At 44.0% G+C, this 18,871-nt stretch overlaps 1 protein-coding gene across 15 annotated transcripts in view; it reads left to right on the top strand.

Annotated features, from left to right (window-relative positions):
* Nucleotides 1–18,871, top strand: part of LOC146810485 (uncharacterized) — a 144,127-nt gene that overhangs the window by 98,687 nt on the left and 26,569 nt on the right. For 11 of the 15 annotated variants that reach the window (XM_085617492.1, XM_085617488.1, XM_085617485.1 and 8 more), the window contains 4 exons: nucleotides 5,939–6,013; nucleotides 7,164–7,238; nucleotides 12,098–12,172; nucleotides 15,922–15,996. In XM_085617492.1, the coding sequence (XP_085473618.1) occupies nucleotides 5,939–6,013; nucleotides 7,164–7,238; nucleotides 12,098–12,172; nucleotides 15,922–15,996 (300 nt within the window). The remainder of the gene's footprint in view (nucleotides 1–5,938; nucleotides 6,014–7,163; nucleotides 7,239–12,097; nucleotides 12,173–15,921; nucleotides 15,997–18,871) is intronic. The other 4 variants (XM_085617486.1, XM_085617499.1, XM_085617491.1 and 1 more) reach the window with 2 other exon arrangements.

Raw genomic sequence — 18,871 nt, 5'->3', positions numbered from 1 at the left:
AGCCTTGTTTAAAGATTTCTATTTTACACTCCAGATATAAAAGGCTAAACAAATAGAGGTTTCAACTTTGTGAAAGTTTCCCATGTTTCACCTTGTTTGGAAGGAATAAAGGCTGAATGGTAGCACCAGGATTCAAACATGTGAGAGAGTGGTCAAACACATCCCTCATTTAAGCCACCAGACTAATACGATCTGTATGTGTTCTCCAACAAACCTATCAATACACACATCACTGTGGAGACTTGACTTGAATATGACTGTCATCACACATTATCACTGTGAGGACTTAAACCTCACTGTAATCGCACAATCTCTATGTGAGGACTTGTACATGACTTTAATCATGCACTATCACTGTGTGCTATCCGCGTGCATCCCATTAATCATCTCTGTGGGAACCTGGGCATGTCTACAATTAAACACTATCTCTGTGAGGACCTGGGCATGTCTTTAATCATACTCTATCTCTGTGGGGACCCGGGCATGTCTATAATCACACACATTCTCTCTGGCAACCGTGGTAATACTATAGTCACACACCATCTCTGTGGGGACCTCAACATCTCTATAATCACACACTATCTCTGTGGAGACCCGGGCATGTCTATAGCCACACACTATCTCTGTGGGGACCTGGGCCTATCTATAATTAAACACTATATCTGTGAGGACTTGGGCATGTCTTTAATCATACTCTATCTCTGTGGGGGCCCGGGCATGTCTATAATCACACACTATCTCTGTGGAGAACCGGGCATGTCTATAGCCACACACTATCTCTGTGGGGACCTCAACATCTCTATAATCACATACTATCTCTGTGGGGACCTGGGCATGTCTATAATCACACACTATCTCTGTGGGGACCTGGGCATATCTATAATCACACACTATCTCTGTGGGGTCCCGGGCATGTCTATAATCACACACATGCTTCTTGGCGACCGTGGTAATACTATAGTCATACACCATCTCTTTGGGGGCTTGAGCATTCCTGTAATTACATGCAAGCTCGGTTTTGGCTTGAGGATCATGAGCTTTGCATTCTCTGTATGGGACTATGTGAATACAGAAAAGTAGTAAAGTTAGACTTTTGGTCTAAGTTTACATTTGTGAAACTGAAAAGTAGAAGAGTTAGATTTTTTGCCTACGTTTACCTTTGTGAATAGGGCCCCATTTTAATGAGGACTTAAACACAATCATCTTCATGCACTATCTTTGTGGGGACTTAAACATCGCTATAATAACACAATATCTTTGTGGGGACTTGAAAAAACTATAATAAAACACTATCTTTGTGGGGACTTGCACATCACTATAAAAACATACCATCTCTGTGGGGACTTGAGCATTCCTGTAATTAAACACAAGCTCTGTTTCGACTTGAAGCTCCAGGGGGTGCCACGAGGCACAGGGTCCAGACTGATTTGCATATAACTGGATCTGAACCGGGGTGGCGAAGTGAGCTAAAGAACGATGATGGATTCAACCCAGATCTGTGACTGGGGGTGAGTGACTTAAAAGTTCCAGCACTCCGTCCATCATCTCCTTGTGTTTGCTTTGACTTGAATATCATCAGCTTCACATTCTCTGTATGGGGATTTGTGAATATTGAAAAGTAGTAAAGTTAGACTTTTGGTCTAAATTTACCTTTGGGAATACTGAAAAGTAATGCAGTTAGACTTTTTGTCTAAGTTTACCTTTGTGAATCGGGCCTTATTTTAATGAGGATTTAAACACAATCACCTTCATGCACTATCTCTGTGAGGACTTAAACATCGCTATAATAACACACTATCTTTGTGGGGACTTGAACAACACTGTAATAACACACCGTCTCTGTGGGGACTTGAACATCTCTCTGATAACACACCATCTCTGTGGGGACTTGAACATCTCTATAACAACACACTATCTCTGTGGGGACTTGAACATCTCTATGATAACACACTATCTTTTTGGGGACTTGAGAGTTCCTATAATTACACACAAACTCTGTGTGGACTTGAACATCATTAGCTTCACACTCTTTATAATGGGATTTAAGCTTTGAATGTACACACTATTTCTATGGAGACTTAAGCACAATAATATTCACCCACTATCTTTGTGGGGTCATGAACATCTAGTTTGGCAAAAATGTAATCAGCTAATCAAGCTCTGGACTCCCCTTGACCATTTTCCTTGGTTCCATATGTTAATTTCTTTATGTATTAGTTCCATTATCTCCTAAGATTTTAAGCACTAATAAATAGGTTAAATACAGCTTTAATTGTCTTTCCTTAAGCATGATATGATATTTTCTGGCACATTAACATAATCTGTCTTTAACGTATACCTCTAGTATATATGCATCAATTCATATTTGAATAGATTATAATGTTGTTTGTGTATATTGTTGATAAAATAAACATTTAGCCATGTGCCATTGACTGTATTCAATCACAAATAGTGTTACAGACTAGGTCCCCACAAGGATGGTAGCACGTGTTCAAGTCCCCACAAGGATGGTGCTGTGCGCACAATAAAATAACAATATATTTGCAAATTTGAAGCAGGATCCTGTATCATGAATTTTTTCTTAACATTTTTCTGTTATTAGTGTAGTTTAAAAACAATGGGAAAGGTTAGTCCCCACAAGGCAGGTATTCACACATAGTCCCCACAAGACTGGTAACACGTGTATGTGTGTGCGTGTGTGTGTGTATTTCAACAGTGAAGCAATTGTAGATAGTTATGAGAAAAGATTTACTTATTTGTGCAGTCACTTATATACATGTTAACAACATAGAATAATGTAACTATCAGTAATATGTACATTTGTTTCACAGAACCAATGAATAGCTATATTTCTTTATGTTTTTATAAAACATCATTATTCTACACATTTATACAAAGAAGTACACATATATAGGCACATATCTATAGTACAAATAAATGCTTATATACAGAGGGATATGCTGTATATTTCTGTTTGCGTATTGTGGTTATGTGAGGAAGAGTCAATTCCTGAGTTGTTTTCTGAAGATAAGGTGGTTGTCCATGGATCTTATGTTGGGGGTAAAGAGTTCCATAGTTTGGCTGCTTGAACAGAGAAAGATGTGCACCCCGTTTTTTTTCTTGTACGTTGGAATTTTGAGGCAGGGTGCCACTCTAGAGGAGAGGTTCCTTTGTTGAATGTGTTTGGTGATTTTATTCCTGATGAAGAGTGGTCCTGTCCATGTATCGCTCTGTGAATGATTCAGAGCAGCTTGAACATGGATCTTCTGGCAACCGATAACCAATGCAGGGCTTTCAAGGCAGGGGAGATGTGGTCTTGCGGTTATATATGTAAGAGTACTCTGGCAGCCGAGTTCTGAATCCGTTGTAGTCTTTTCATGGTTGCTAAAGGTGATCCGTGGTAGGGGCTATTGGCATTATCGAGTTTGGACAGAACAAGGGAGATGGTAGCCTGGACCAAATCGGGGAAGAATCGTCTCAGAGTTTTTATGGTAACAAAGTTTGATCTTGCTAGTTTGTTCACCTGGGCATTCATCGATAGCTTGGAGTCCATGGTCATTCCAAGGTTTCTTACTTCCTATGATACTTTAGCCTTGTTCCCAGATCATCATGCCAAGCGGCGAGCGGGTCATAATATTGCTAGTCGCCACACGTGAGTATTTCCGTTTTGGAAGCATTCAATTTGAGATGGCTCCATGTCATCCATTGATCCACGGCTCTGAGGCAACTGAAAATTGGTGAGTTTCCGATGTCTTTGGGGCATTCCAGTTGAAGGAGTATTTGCATGTCATCTGCTAGTTATAGCACTTGAGGGGAAATTGATTGATCAGTGCCGGTAATAATTTCATGTATATGTTAAAAAGCATTGGCGAGATGATAGAGACTTGAGGGACCCCTGCTTTTGTGGAGTACGGTTTGGAGGCGATATGTGGGGTATGGATGACATTAGTTCTGTTGTGAAGGTAGGTTGCTATCCAGTCTAGAGCAGTCCCCTGTATGCCGGCTTTGTAGAGTCTTTGTATCAGAGGATCATGGTCAACCTTGTCAAAGGCAGCCGAGAGGTCCAAGAGAAGTAGCGCAGCCACCCCGTTGCAGTCAACTGTGTTCTTCAGGTCATCCCAGATGGCAAGGATGGCAGATTCTGAGCCTCTTCCTTGACGGAATCCCGTTTGTAAGTCTGAAAGTATTGCATTATCTTCAATAAATTGTGACATCTGGGTGAATGCTGCTCTTTCTATCAGTTTGCCCAGGAAAGGTCCATTTGTAGTTGGTTAGTAGTCGTCAGGGTTCAGCGGGTCCAAGTTTGTTTTCTTCAGTCATGGGCGTATGTATGACTTTTTGAGTTCTTCAGTTAAAGAATTGTTGATGATTTTTCTTACAGGAGTGGCAGCAGAGGTTGTTAGAAGAATTATCTTGAAGGTTTGCAGTAGACATGGGTCAGAAGGGCTGCTGGCTGGCCTGCTTGCTGTGACCAGGTCCATAAATTCATAGTGTGAAATGTGTTGGAAGGAACGGAGAGGCTGGGTTAGAGTATTCTAGGATTGTTATTTTGTAAAAGGCTCAGCGCTGGTGCTTTGTCTTTGTTTTAAGTATGAGTGCAATGTGTCTGCTTAGGCCGTGTAATGATTTTCCAGTTAGTCTGTGAAATCTTGAGTAATGGGGTGAGCTCCTTCTAGGCAATTTGATTGATGATGAAGCATTACACCCATCCGGGTGTGAGGGCTCCTATTCCTAAGGAAATGGACTCCCCATCCATTTCCATAGTTGCTGACCGACCACATTATCTCCTCTCTTTACCCGTAAAGAACTGCAAACCCTTTGTTCATAGACTTGTTAACCTCTTGCTACCCTGGGATTCTCATTGGCTGTTTTCATCGCCTTACACACTCTTGCTCACTGAACACATGCACACAGTGACATTCCTTTTCCCTCTATCACACACACTCACTCTTTTTCTGTCTGACCATTAGCCTCTTCCACCTTTGCTGTCCTACTCCTACCTTCCTCTTCAGTCAGCAAGATGCCTAAGGTTGGCTCTTTTGTCACCTAGTTCTATGTTACAAATATTCTTCAGATCCAAGCCACACTACAACAACCACCACCACGATATAGGGTATACTCTTATTTCACAAAAGTCTAATACACATTTCTATTTCGTATCCTATAGAGATTGGTCTTTTTTGCAGTGTGCACCCTGTAAATGATTAAATTCAAGAGCATGATGATACCCTGTGTGATCTATGTACTCTTTTTGGATTGCTATACTCGATTCACTGTGTGATAAATGTATGTGTTTGTTGGTTGGGGTGGCTACTTATCTAGAACCTTCATGAATTCTTTGAGGTTGGAGTTGTTTCCTTGGTGCCCTTTAATCCCTCGAGTAATGTGTTCTCTGGAATGGGCCATTTATTCACACCCTGTGATCTCCTTGAGTAAGTGGCATTCATGAGAGTCCATGGAGTAGGCCTATGTCCCCGATACCCTTTTGAGAGAGGAAGAGAAGGGGGTGGGGGTGTAATGTCCCAAATGTCCATGAGTGGTAAGAGCCTGGGAGGGGGCTGCAGGGCTGTTGTTGGCAGTGCCTTGTATAAGGCTGACACCTCTGTGCTGAGTGCAATCACATGCAAATACATAATTTTACTTTGTACATTTATAGCATGTTGACTTGTGCTCCCACCCCATCGTCTGCCCTTTCAACAGCTACAGCAAGCCCCCTACAAACTCAGAGGGTAACTCTCTGGGGTAACTGATCTTTCTTTAAAGCACCTCCTGCGTCCTGTGCTCTGTCACCCACTCAGAATATCAGCAGTCACTCACCATTACTAACAATAAGCAGATTAATTCATCAACATTCGTCCTTAAACTTTCTTCAAGCCAGCAGGTCGAAATTTTATCAGTTTTCTTTCATAAATATTGTCATCTATTCTCTCTAAAACAGGATTAACCACAGTGGCACCAATTCCCCAGACGAAGGCAGACGAGACATCACTTCAAGCCAAAGGTGGACATAAGGGTTTGTAGTTCTCCTACATACACGTGTGAGCTTTGATGTGAAGAATGGTAGCCTGACCTACACCACAGACACGTGAGCTCTGATGTGGTGAATGCTAGTTTGGCTCTCGAAAACAAACATGCAAGCTTTGATGGAATGTTAATCTGTCCCACTCATGTGGTTGCACTGCTGACTTTTTAGCATGCCTCATAGTGCTTTATGGACGTTTCTCAGCACCATGCCTCCATGTCAGCTTTGGCAAGATGACCAAGCGCTCTAACGCCGTTCACCTTCTAGGTCTGCAAAAGGGAAAAGTGTTAGTGGTGGGCTGTATGGATCTGAAAATATTGTGTCTTGCAGTTAAAACCTGTAGAAGGGTTCTTGCCTACTTCCATCTAAACATTAATATTAAGCGAAGAGAATTCTGTGTTTACAATGTGTGTCATTGAAAAGTGATCTACAGGTAGTGGCTTCCTAGGTGCATTAGAATGAACATATTGCTGACTATAAAATCAATAAACTTCAGCTTCATATTGTAGAAGGCATCTCTCAGGCTTCAGGGATGCTCACACAGGATACTATAACTCTCTTCTGATCTGGTGTGTCTAGGAACAGGCCTGCAGTTGTATTTTTTATAGGAACTGTTCCTGTCTGCTGCTTTCTACAACCTCTACAGCCTACCTTTCCTCTATGACACTCAAACAGACATCCTGCACACACTCACTCATCCAACCTCTCACACTTTACATATTCCTATGCGCCCTCCCTCAGGGGGCCTGCCAAACTCTACTCCCCCATAGGCAGACTGCACTGCTCTATACTCACTCATTCCCCCCTAAAAGTCCAAGTAATGGAAGTCCTAGAGGGGAACAGGCAGGGGTCTGCAGCCCATGTCCTTCCACACATCACCAATACACACCTAATACGAGGCCGTGTCCTTGGGCCAGGAAAACGGGGCTCCACTAGACCAACTGATCTCTTGTTAAAGCACCTCCTCTGTCCTATACTCTTTCTCCCACTCAGACTATCTGCAGTCACTCACCACCGTTACTAGCAATAAGCAGACTAAACCACCAAGCTTCCTCCTTAACATCTCTGCTAGCAAGCAGATTAAACTTTTATTCCATTTTGTTTCTTTCATAAATATTGTCATCTATTCTCTCTAAAACAGGAGTAACCGCAGTGGCACCAATTTCCCAGACGAAGGCAGAAGAGACATCACTTCAAGCCAAAGCTGGACATAAGGGTTTGTAACTCTCTTGCGTGCGTAAACGTGTGAGCTCTGATGTGATTGAATGTTAGCCTGTCCCACTGCCATAGACATGTGAACTCTGATGTGATGAATGTTTTCCTGTCCCTATACTACAGACATGTGAGCTCTGATGTGATAATTGTTAGCCCGTCTCACTGCCACACATATATGAACTCTAATGTAATTAATGTTATCCTCAGTGGCGTCTGCTATTGGCAAAAAGTGGTGTGGCAGTGCGGGGACAATATTAAAAGATCACTTATTAGCCGCACAATGTCTCACCGCCTCAATGCTCTTCTGGTCCTGGTGCACAGGCTCTCAGACTCCCCTGCTACAATCCAGACGCTGATCTCATGAGAGATTCGCCTGGATTGGTCTGAGCAAGCTGGTTTTGCGCTCCCACAGGGAATAGGAACCTGTGCCTGCTGTTCTCCAACCAGCTGTGCAACACAGCATGGATTGGAGTCTATAAAACTTTAAGTGCGCATGTCGGTTTGGCCGCCGTAAGTCAGCCGGCTAAATGGACATGCACACTTACAGAGCCCACCACTCCTCCTCCAAGCTTGCTTCTGTCAAAGCATGGCCACACCCCCAAGACTTCTCTCAGTGATAACATATAAAATGATAATAACATTGTTTTATTATCATTTTATTTCTAATATTTACATCTGATGGCTCCAGCAGTGGGGCGACGCTCCTCCGCCATAACAGAGGAGCCGCCGCTGGTTATCCTGTGCCTCTACCACAGGCATGTGAACTCTGATGTGATGAATGTTAGCCTGTCCTTCTGCCACAGACGTGAACTCTGATGCAATGAATGTTAGCCTGTCCCTCACTACAGGCCTGTGAGGTCTGATGTGATAAATGTTAGCCTGTCTGTGTATCACAGACTTATGCGCTATGATGCGATGAAAGTTAGCCTGCCTTGTACCACAGACATATGAACTCTGATGCATATAATTCTATGCCACTTCCATAGACATGTGCTCTGATGTGACAAGCGTTAGCCTGTCCTTCTCTTGTGGTTGCACTGCTGACTTCCCCCAGCTGTAGCAGAATACAGTCATTTGTAGCTTTTTTAGCTTGCCACATAGTGCTTTACGGTCGCTTCTCAGCACCGTGAATGTGTGTCAGCTTCAGAAGGATGAGCTCCTATTCCCTAATGCCGCTCACCTGCTAGGCATGCAAAAGTGATAGTGGTGGACTGCATTGATCTGAAAATATTATATCTTGCAATTAAAACCTACAGGAAGGCTATTGCCTACTTCCCTCTAAACATTAATAATAAGCGAAGTGAATTCTGTATTTACAATGTGTGTCATCGAAAAGTGACCTACAGGTAGTGGCTTCCTAGACCCACTAGGATGAACATATTGCTGACTATAATATCAATAGGCTTTCCTGTTTTCAGTTTCTATTTTTGGTAAATTCTGGTGGTTTTTTTTCAGTGTTTTCAAGTGATTTCAATACCTTAAAGAAAGTGTTTTTCAGTGTTTACACATTTTCGCGCCATTAAAAAACAGTGTTTTTCCGGTGTTTATTGAAATGTTTTGCTTTTATTATTGCTTGCTTTCTGCAGTGTTAATCAATGGTTAGAGACAGTGTATGTACAGTGAATATGAGGTCCAAATAAATTTTTGCAAATCAAACTCATTGTAGTACACCATACAATACTTCTTTAGTGAGTCTTTGGTCATGTGTGCTCACATTTTCCTTCCCATGTAAACCTTTTTCTGTGAAAAGGCCCTCTCAACATTGGCACTTGAGATGGGCAACGCCAAAACAGCCAGTGCACAATTTGCTAACTCTAGCCACCGACATAGCTTTCCATGCCAATAGTGGTGCACTTGAAGATTGCGATTCTCTGGGCAGGTTCTGGAACATTTGTGTTGAACTGGGCTCTTATGCCCTCAGAGTTATTGAAGCGGTCAAAAAGGAAGCAACACTTTTGAAACTATGGAGAAAACTCCCCCCAGTGAGGTTTCAATGACTTCAAATACCTTGGTTGGTGAAGGGACACTTCTATGCATTATTGCAAGCCATTTCTCATACATTGTAAAATCAAAGTTCCTGAAATGCTTGTCAACATTGCTTTTCTTACCAAGTGGCAAGCACTCTAACATGAAACATGTTGCAGTGCCAAAGTCACTAATGATGTCACCCCGCCTACTCTCAATGAGATGTTTCACATCTACACCAATTATGCTGAACACTTGGCAGACAAGGGAGTTTTCAGACTCTAGTTTTTTTTTTACTATGTCCACTACAGCAGTTATGTTTTCCTGTAAAAATCTAAGAATGCAGTACAGTGTACTTTTTTTCACATCACTATCGTTATGCGACCGTAGATCCCCACATTTTTTGCCTTTGGTATCATCAATTCTGTAAAGGGTTGCCACATGGATAATATAGCATTCACAGCTACTTGGACTGAGAACCATCAGGTAAGTGACACAGTTGGTATGACTCTTTCTTTGATGCCACACATAGTGAGAATTTTTTGAGGAATTTTAGTTCCCACGCATAACAAAACAGTGCACCAGAATGAACTAAAAAGTCAATAGAATTCTTCAATAACTCTGAAGATTGTAAAGATAATTTCAGCATATCATCTACCAAGTGGCAAGGATCTCTTACAGGGAAGCACGTCAGCTCAGGTATCCATTTTGACAGGTCATCACAAAACTTTTTCATATACATAGCTGAATCTCTGAAAATACAAAAATATCACTCCAATCTTTGTTGAACTTGGAAATAACCTTTTTGCAGCAGCATTCCAAATGACACTGCATTCCATGTTTTCCAAAAGTCTGGTGTCATGTTTTCACCACTATCCCAGATGCTTGGTGATAGCACTCTTTTCACATATACTGGCACATGCATCAACAAAGACTTTTGCGATTCCTTAATTGCGATTTTTAAGGAATCGCAATTAAGGAATTGCAAAAGCCTATGCATGTAGGAATCGCTATAAAAATAGCGATTCCTACAAATTCCTTAATTGCGACTCGCAAATTGCGAGTCGCAATTAAGGAATGCCGTCCCATTCATTCCTATGGGCCTCCAGGCCCATAGGAATGAATTGGAGATTGCATGAGCAAATTGCGAGTACCAGTATGTACTCGCAAATTGCGAATGCAATTTTAGGGGTGCAAGGGTGTCAAAATGACACCCTATTACATCCCTGAAATTGATCTGTGCACATATGTTGCACACACACATGCTCTAAGGGCATGTGTGTGCGCAACATGAAACTTTGAAAATGCACAAAAGTGCATTTTTCAAAGTTTTTGCAAATTACCATCAAGTTCAACTTCATGGTAATTTGCTCCCCCAATTAGGGAAATCACTAATATTTTAACTTTAATGCATTGCATTTAAGGAATCTCAATTTGGGATTCCTTAAATGCAATCGCAATTTAAGGAATCGCTATTTAGAGATTCCTTAAATTGCGATTTTTGCATTTGGGATTATGCATCCCAAATGCAAAAATACCGGTCGCAAAGGGGCAGATTCTGCTAATCTGCCCGTTTGCGACCAGTTTTCTCGTTGATGCATGTGGCCCATAGTTGTCACCATACCTTGCATCGAATGTTTAAAGCCTGTGGTGTTGGCAATTCACCTACTATCAATACTGACTCACTAGAAACTGGGGGCTGATGTATCAAGGGTTTTTACCCATTCTCTGTAGGTAAATGTGTTGGCACATATTTGGAAAGATTGCAATGTATCCACCTATTAGTGAAAGAATCAAACGCAGGCAAAATGCCAAATATGATTTTGATATTTCCTGATTCTCTACAGTTTATAAAATCATTAAATAAGACCTCAAACATGCATCTAAGCCCTGCATCTTTAGACCAAAGACCACAAAACTGAAAAGGATAAGGAAGAAGAAATAGTATTTTAGTGACATCCCTAAACAACAAAACACAAGCAGAATAGTTAGCCCAGTCTTTCTTGCTGCTAGCTTGTATAACAAAGTTACATTGTATTGGCACCTTCAGGAAGAAAAAAAAACACTCTTTCATCCTCCTTTTCTTTTCTTTCAATGGCATTTAGTTTGTGGTTCTGCAGGTGTTTTTCAGTGTTTATATGTTTACACTGGTGAGGGCTATTTCCCTTTCGGTGGGGTTTTATCAGTTATTATAGGTTTAAACCTAAAACCGGACAGCCTAAATATCAATTAACTTCAGCTTCATATTCTAGAAGGCATCTCTCAGGCTTCAGGGATGTTCACACAGGATAGCATACCTCTCTTCTGATCTGGTGAGTCTAGGAACAGTGTTGCAGTTGTATGTTTTATTGGAACTGTTCCTGTCTGCTGCTTTCTACAACCTCTACAGCCTACCTTCCCTCTATTACACTCAAACAGACATACTGCACACACTCACTCATCTAACTTCTTACACTTTACATATTGCTGTGCGCCCTCCCTCAGGGCCCCTGCCATACTCTACTCCCCCACAGACAGACTGCACTGCTCTACACTCACTCATTCTCCCCCAGCAGTCCAAGTAATGGAAGTACTAAAGGGGAACAGGTAGGGGTCTGCAGGCCATGTCCTTCCACACATCACCAATACATCACCAATACACTCCTAATACAAGGCCATGTCCTCGGGCCAGGATATTTGGGCTCCACTAGACCAACTGATCTCTCGTTAAGGCACCTCCTGCATCCTGTGCTCTGACTTCGTTCGGACCATCTACAGTCACTCATTGCCGTTACTAGCTGTAAGCAGACTAATCCACCAAGTTTCCTCCTTAACATCTCAGATAGCCAGCAAATTGAAAAGTTATTCCATTTCTTTTTCTTTCATAAATATTGTCATTTATTTTCGCTAAAACAGGAGTAACTGAAGTGGTTCCAATTTCCCAGACGAAGGCAGATGAGACGTCACATCAAGACAAAGTTGGACATAAAGGTTTGTAGCTCTCCTGCTTACACGCGAGAGCTCTGATATGATGAATGTTAGCCTGTCCCATACCACAGACATGTGAGTTCTCTTGTGCTGAAATGTATCCTGTCCCTCTGCCACAGACTGGAGCTCTGATGGGATGAATGCAGCCTATCCCAATGCCACATACATTGGAACCCTGAATTGATGAATGTTATCTTGTGCCTCTACCACAGGCATGTGAATTCTGATGTAATGCATGTGAGCCTGTCCCTATAGTACAGAGACATGTGAACTCTGATGTGATGGATGAACCTGTAACTCTGAATTGATAAATGTTATCCTGTCCCTATACTACAGACATGTGAGCTCTGGTGAAGCAGCGTGGGGGATATTATTAAAAATAATAAAAGATCACTAACTTGCCGCCAGCTACCTCCCCACCTCAATGTTATTCTGCACCTGGTGCACAGGTTCCCAGACTCCCTTACTCCAATCCAGACAGTGATCTAATGCTGATAAAACTATAACCCAGCATGAGAAAAGGGACAAAATTGGTCTGAGCAGGCTGGTTTTGTGCTCCCACAGGGACTGGGAGCCAGCGCCTGCTGTTCTCCACCCGGCTGTGCAACACAGCTCAGATTGGAGTCTGTAAAATTCTAAGTACGCATGTCAGTTTGGCCATCCTGAGATAGCAGGCTAAACCGACATGTACACTTACGATGCTCACCACTCCTCTGCCATGTTTTCTGCTGTCAACGTGACCGGCCCCAAGACTTAGCACCGTGATCAAAAATAAAACAATAATAACATTGTTTTATTATCATTTAATTTTTAATGTTTTCATCTGCTGGCTCCAGTAGTGAGGCGACGCTCCTCCGCCATAACAGAGGAGCTGTCGATGGTTATACTGTGCCCCAATCACAGGCATGTGAACTCTGATGTGATGAATGTTAGCCTGTCCCTCACTTCAGGCCTGTGAGGTGTGATGTGATGAATGTTAGGCTGTCTGTGTACTTCAGAGTTGTGTACTAGCCTGTCCCTCTACCATTGACTTATGAGCTATGATATGATCGATCAATTAATCAATCAAACAGGATTTATAAAGCGCGGCTAATCACCCGATAGGGTATCCAGCCACTTGTAGTTCCTGGAGGCTTATTAGAACAGCCAGGTCTTGAGGGCCATTCGGAATTATAGAAATGAGGTATTGGTCTGGATGTGCATTGGAAGGCTGTTCCAGGTCTTTGCTGTGATATGGGAAAAAGGACCATCCTCCACTTTGGTTTCAGTAGATGCAGGGAGTATGGAAGGCAGAGCATAGTCTTCTTGACGGTTGGAGAAGAAGTTCAGGCGATGGTTAATGTAGGCGGGTCCTTGGTTGTGTAGAGTCTGGTGTGCCTGGGTCAACAGCTTGAATTGGCATCTCTTCTGTAAGGGGAGCCAGTGGAGGTGCCTGAGGTGGAGTGTGATGTGGGTTCGTCGGGGAAGGCCGTGAATGAGTCTGGCTGCGGCGTTCTTAATGGTCTGAAGACTCTGTAGGAGGTGTGCGGTGATACCTACGTAGATGGTGTTGCCATAGTCCAGTCGACTGGTAATAAGGGCTTGTGTCACTGTGCGTCTCGTTTGTAGGGATGGCCACTTGAAGGTCTTACTTAGCATGCGCAGAGTGAGAAAGCAGATGAAGGAGATGGTGTTGATGTGTGATTTCATGGTGAGCTTATTGTCAATGATTCCGAGGTTTCTGGCATGTTTGGAGGGAGTGGGTGCGGGTCCTAGGTCTAATCGCCACCAGGAGTCGTGCCATGTTTTGCTGCTGTTGCAAAGATCAGTACTTCCATATTATTTGTGTTCAGCTGCAGGCAGTTCTTCATCCAGTTGGCGATGTTTGTCATGCATCTGTGGACATAGGTTCTGGTGGTGGTGGGGTCATCGGTGGTGAGCAAGAGGATGAGTTGCATGCCGTCTGCCTAGCCGTCTGCGTAGGAAATTATGTTGAGACCGTGGGATTTGACGATGTTTGCCATCAGATTCATGTGTGCATTGAAGAGCATGGGGCTGAGGGATGAGCCCTGGGGGACACCGCAAGTGATCTCCTTGGGTTCAGAGGTGAAAGGTGGGAGGTGGATCCTCTGGGTTCTTCCAGTCAGGAAGGAGTTGATTCATCTGAGTGCGTCCCCTTGGATTTCGATGTGGTGGAGTCTTTTGATCAGCGTGTGGTTGGATACAGTGTTGAAGGCTGCCATGATGAATGTTAGCCTGTCCTTGTACCACAGACATGCAAGTTCTAATATGAAGAATGCAAGCCTGTCCCTCTGCCACAGACATGTGAACTTTGATGTATGTTACCCTGTGTCTCTACCACAGATGTGAGCTCTTACGTAACAATTGTTTGCCTGCCCCTCTCATGTGGTTGACCTGCTGACTTCCCCCTGCTGTAGCACAATATAGACATTGTGGAGAAATGTGGCTCAATGATTAGAGCGGCAGACCCTGATGCAGAGGTCTAGCCCGGGACCAGGGTTCAATTCCCCGCCTCGGTGGGTCTTGGGCTCAAAAATTCCACGGACCTGATAATTCTCGCCTCGGTGCCTATTCCAATCATGGAGTCCCACTCTGCAACTTTGGGCAATAGCTTGCTTAATCTCCACAACGGCCCCCACAACGCTAAGGATGCCTGGCCTCCACCTTGGGGGTGCCCAGGAGTGGACGCCTCACAGGGAAAGCCAGGATGGGTTCCACAGCGGTATTCGTACAAGCGCCTTGAGACCCTTGCGGGTGAGTAGTGCGCTATACAAATATCAAATTTACATTTACATTTGTAACTTGTTTAGCATGCCACATAGTGCTTTATGGATAAATCTCAGCACTGTGTCATGATGTCAGCTTCGGAAGGATGAGCCCCTATTCCCTAATGCCACTCACCTGCTAGGCATGCAAAAGTGATAGTGGTGGACTGCATGGATCTGAAAATATTATGTCCTGCAGTTAAAACCTGCAGGAGGGTTATTGCCTACTTCCCTCTAACCATTAATAATAAGCGATGTGAATTCTGTGTTTACAATGTGTGTCATCCAAAAGTGACCTACAGGTAGTGGCTTTCTAGACCCACCAGAATGAACATATTGCTGACTATAATATCAATTAACTTTAGCTTCATATTCTAGAGAGCATCTCTCAAGCGTCAGGGATGCTCACACAGGATAGCATACCTCTCTACTGATCTGGTGAGTCTAGGAACAGTGTTGCCGTTGTATTTTTTTGGGAACTGTTCCTGTCTGTTGCTTTCTACAACCTCTCCAGCCTACATTTCCTCTATTACACTCAAACAGACATACTGCACACACTCACTCATCCAACCTCTAACTCTTTACATGTTCCTGTGCGCCCTCCCTTAGGGCCCCTGCCATACTCTACTCCCCCACAGACAGACTGCACTGCTCTACACTCACTCATTCTCCCCCAGCAGTCCAAGTAATGGAAGTACTAAAGGGGAACAGGTAGGGGTCTGCAGGCCATGCCCTTCCACACATCACCAATACACTCCGAATACAAGGCCATGTCCTTGGGCCAGGATATTGGGCCTCAACTAGACTAACTGATCTCTTGTTAAAGCACCTCCTGGGTTTTGCTCTGACTCCCACTCATACTATCTGCAGTCACTCACCACCGTTACTAACGATATGCAGACCAATTCGCCAAGTTTCCTCCTTAACCTCTCTGCTAGCCAGAAAAATTTCTTTTATAAATATTGTCTTCTATTCTCTCTAAAACAGGAGTAACTGAAGTGGCACCAATTTCCCAGACGAAGGCAGATGAGACATCACATCAAGACAATGTTGGACATAAGGGTTCGTAACTCTCCTGCGTACAAGTGTGAGCTCTGATAAAATGAATGTTAGCCTGTCCCTCACCACAGAATTGAGAGCTAGCCTGTGCCTGTACCAGAGACATATGAGCTTTAATGTGATGAATATTAACCTATTCCTATGGCACTGACATGTGCGCTCCGATGTGATGGATGTTAGCCTATCTATATACCACAGACATATGAGGTGTGATGTGATGAATGTTTGCTCTAATGTGATGAAAGTTAGTCCCTCCCTCTGTCATAGACACATGAGCTCTGATGTGATGAATGTCAGCCTGTCTCTATGCCACAGATATATGAGGTGTTATTGGCTGAATGAGAGTTATTCTGTCTCCTACAAACCTACTATTTAAACGATTTAATTTGATGAAGATCAGCTTGTCCTTCTCTTACAGTTGCATGTGTAAGCTGGAAAATGAATATTAGAAGGTCCCTCGCCTTTGGATACATGTAGCACTAATGTGAGAAACCTGAGCCTGTCCATCTCCATTAAATGTGAATCTCGATGAGAAGAATGGAAGTCTGCTTCTCCGAGATTGTGAGCGCTGATGTGATGAAAGTTAGCCTATTCCGCTACCATAGACATGTGAAGTCTAATGTGACAAATGTTTAACTGTACTTATGTCACAGACACATAGGTATGATGTGAAGAATGTTAGCCCATCCCTCTGCCGCAGACACTTTAGGTGTAATGTGATGAACATTAACCTGCCCGTCTGTCACAGACATGAGGTGTGATGTAATGAATTTTACCTTGTCTTTTTACGACAGATATGTGAGCTCTGACTGTGTTATATTGCATAGCAGAGCAACTTTTATATAGCACTTAGTACTCCTATGTGGGACGGGGAAATACTTGCTTACATGAGTAGCATGCTACACCATGTAGGGTATGAGGCTGAAAGGATGTTGTCTTTGTTTTGATCCTATGTGGGAAGTGTTTCCATGTCATGCGTGATGACCATCGAGGTGCGGTTATGGACGAAGTGCTTAGTGTGGTAGTTGAAGAAATACGAGTGACAGGCATGCCGTTTATAGTATTCAGTAAGCTGGAAGCTTTGAGTAGGTCTGCAGGCCACTCGTGGTATTTCTTACATTCATAGTTCATTGAGCTGGTTACTGCACTGGGCTGCCCATTAAGAGATATCCCATTGAAAGTTTATGGTCTTGGGCAGGCATAGGTTGGAGGGAGATGTGGATCAGAGTTCTGCTGGCTTGGACTTACTTACTAACTTCCCATATCTGATTGTAAGCAGTCATAGTATGTAGCTAGCTGGGACCCAAAGTGTTGGACTAAATTAAAGTCCTTTATTGGCCAGTGGCAGATCTTTTCTTTGTTTTTAAGTCTGTTTTTATTATGTTTGCATCAGAAAAACAACTGTGAACAAATACAACTCCCCATTAAACAGCTTAAATGACCGCAAACAAAAGTAGGATTAACCACCACTCCATAATGGTTTATATTCTCCAGGCTTCTGGCTCCACTTTACAATCCCCATAATTGTCCCCACACAACTGGTGATAGTGCCTCAGTGTAGGCCTCTCCCCCAGGCCATCATTTTGATGTCATTCCAAACATCCCCCAGCTTGTAGATACCCAACATGTATGTATGTGTCTGCGGATGCGGGGGACCTCTGCCAGGGCGAGGTTGGCAGAGCGGAGGTTCCTCTTGGGTACGTGAAGGATACTCTCTCATTGAGGTATTTGGGTCCGATGTTGTTGAGGGATTTGTAGGCGTGGGTGAGGTGTTTGAAGGTGACCCTTTTCTCGACGGGGAGCCAGTGGAGGTCTTGTAGGTGTTGCGTCATGTGTTTGTGACGCGGTGTCCCGAGGACGAGTCTAGCAACGGCGTTCTGGATGGTTTGGAGTTTGTGAAGTAGAGCGCTGTTGATTCCGGCGTACAGGGCGTTGCTGTAGTCTAGTCTTCTGGTTAAGAGCACGTGGGTGACGGTCTTTCTGCAGTCGGTGGGGGGATACATTTGAAGGTCTTGCAGAGGATGCGCAGGCATTTGAAACTGGTGGAGGCAACTGCGTTGATCTGGCGGTTCATGGAGAGGGACGAGCCGAGGATGATTCCGAGGTTTCGTGCGTGGTCTGTCAGAGTGGGTGGATTCCCGAGGGCGGAGGTCCACCAGGTGTCATCCCAGGCGGAGGTGCAGGGTCCGAGGATGAGGACCTCGGTCTTCTCTGAGTTGAGCTTCAGACAACTGTCTTTCATCCAGGCTGCCACGTTCTTCATTACTTCCTGGAAGCAGAGTTTGGTGCCTTCGGAATATTCTGTGAGTGAGAGGATGAGCTGAGTGTCGCCGGCGTAGGTTACAACGCTGAGCCTATGCTGTCTAACGATGGCGGCGAGGGGGGCCATGTCAATGTTGAAGAGCATGGGGCTGAGCGAGGAACCTTGGGGTATGCCGCAGTTGATCTCGATGGGTTTGGAGAGGAAGGGAGGGAGTCTGAACCTCTGGGTTCTGCCGGAGAGAAAGTTTTGGATCCAGTCGAGGGCGGTTCCTTGTATTCCCGCGTCGTGAAGTCTGGCTGCGAGCGTGCGGTGAGAAACAGTGTCGAAGGCTGCGGAGAGGTCTAGAAGGATGAGGGCCGCGGTGTGTCCCTAGTCGAGTAGCCTGCGTATGTTGTCAGTGGCGGCGAGCAGGGCGGTCTCGGTGCTGTGGTTGCTGCGCAATCCCGACTGGGAGGCATCTAGGAGGGAGATCTCTTCGATGAAGGTGGTCAGCTGGGCGTTCACAAGTCTCTCGGTGACTTTGGCCCCGAAAGGGAGGAGAGAGATGGGCCAGTAGTTTTTCAGGTCAGTTGGGTCGGTCGTGAGTTTCTTGAGGAGGGGTTTAACCCCCGCCCG

The sequence above is a fragment of the Triturus cristatus genome, chromosome 7 (genome assembly GCF_964204655.1).
Source record: "Triturus cristatus chromosome 7, aTriCri1.1, whole genome shotgun sequence".
NCBI classification, from domain to species: domain Eukaryota; kingdom Metazoa; phylum Chordata; class Amphibia; order Caudata; family Salamandridae; genus Triturus; species Triturus cristatus.
Note: the sequence above shows the minus strand (reverse complement) of the source record. Positions and strands in the feature narration are given on the sequence as shown.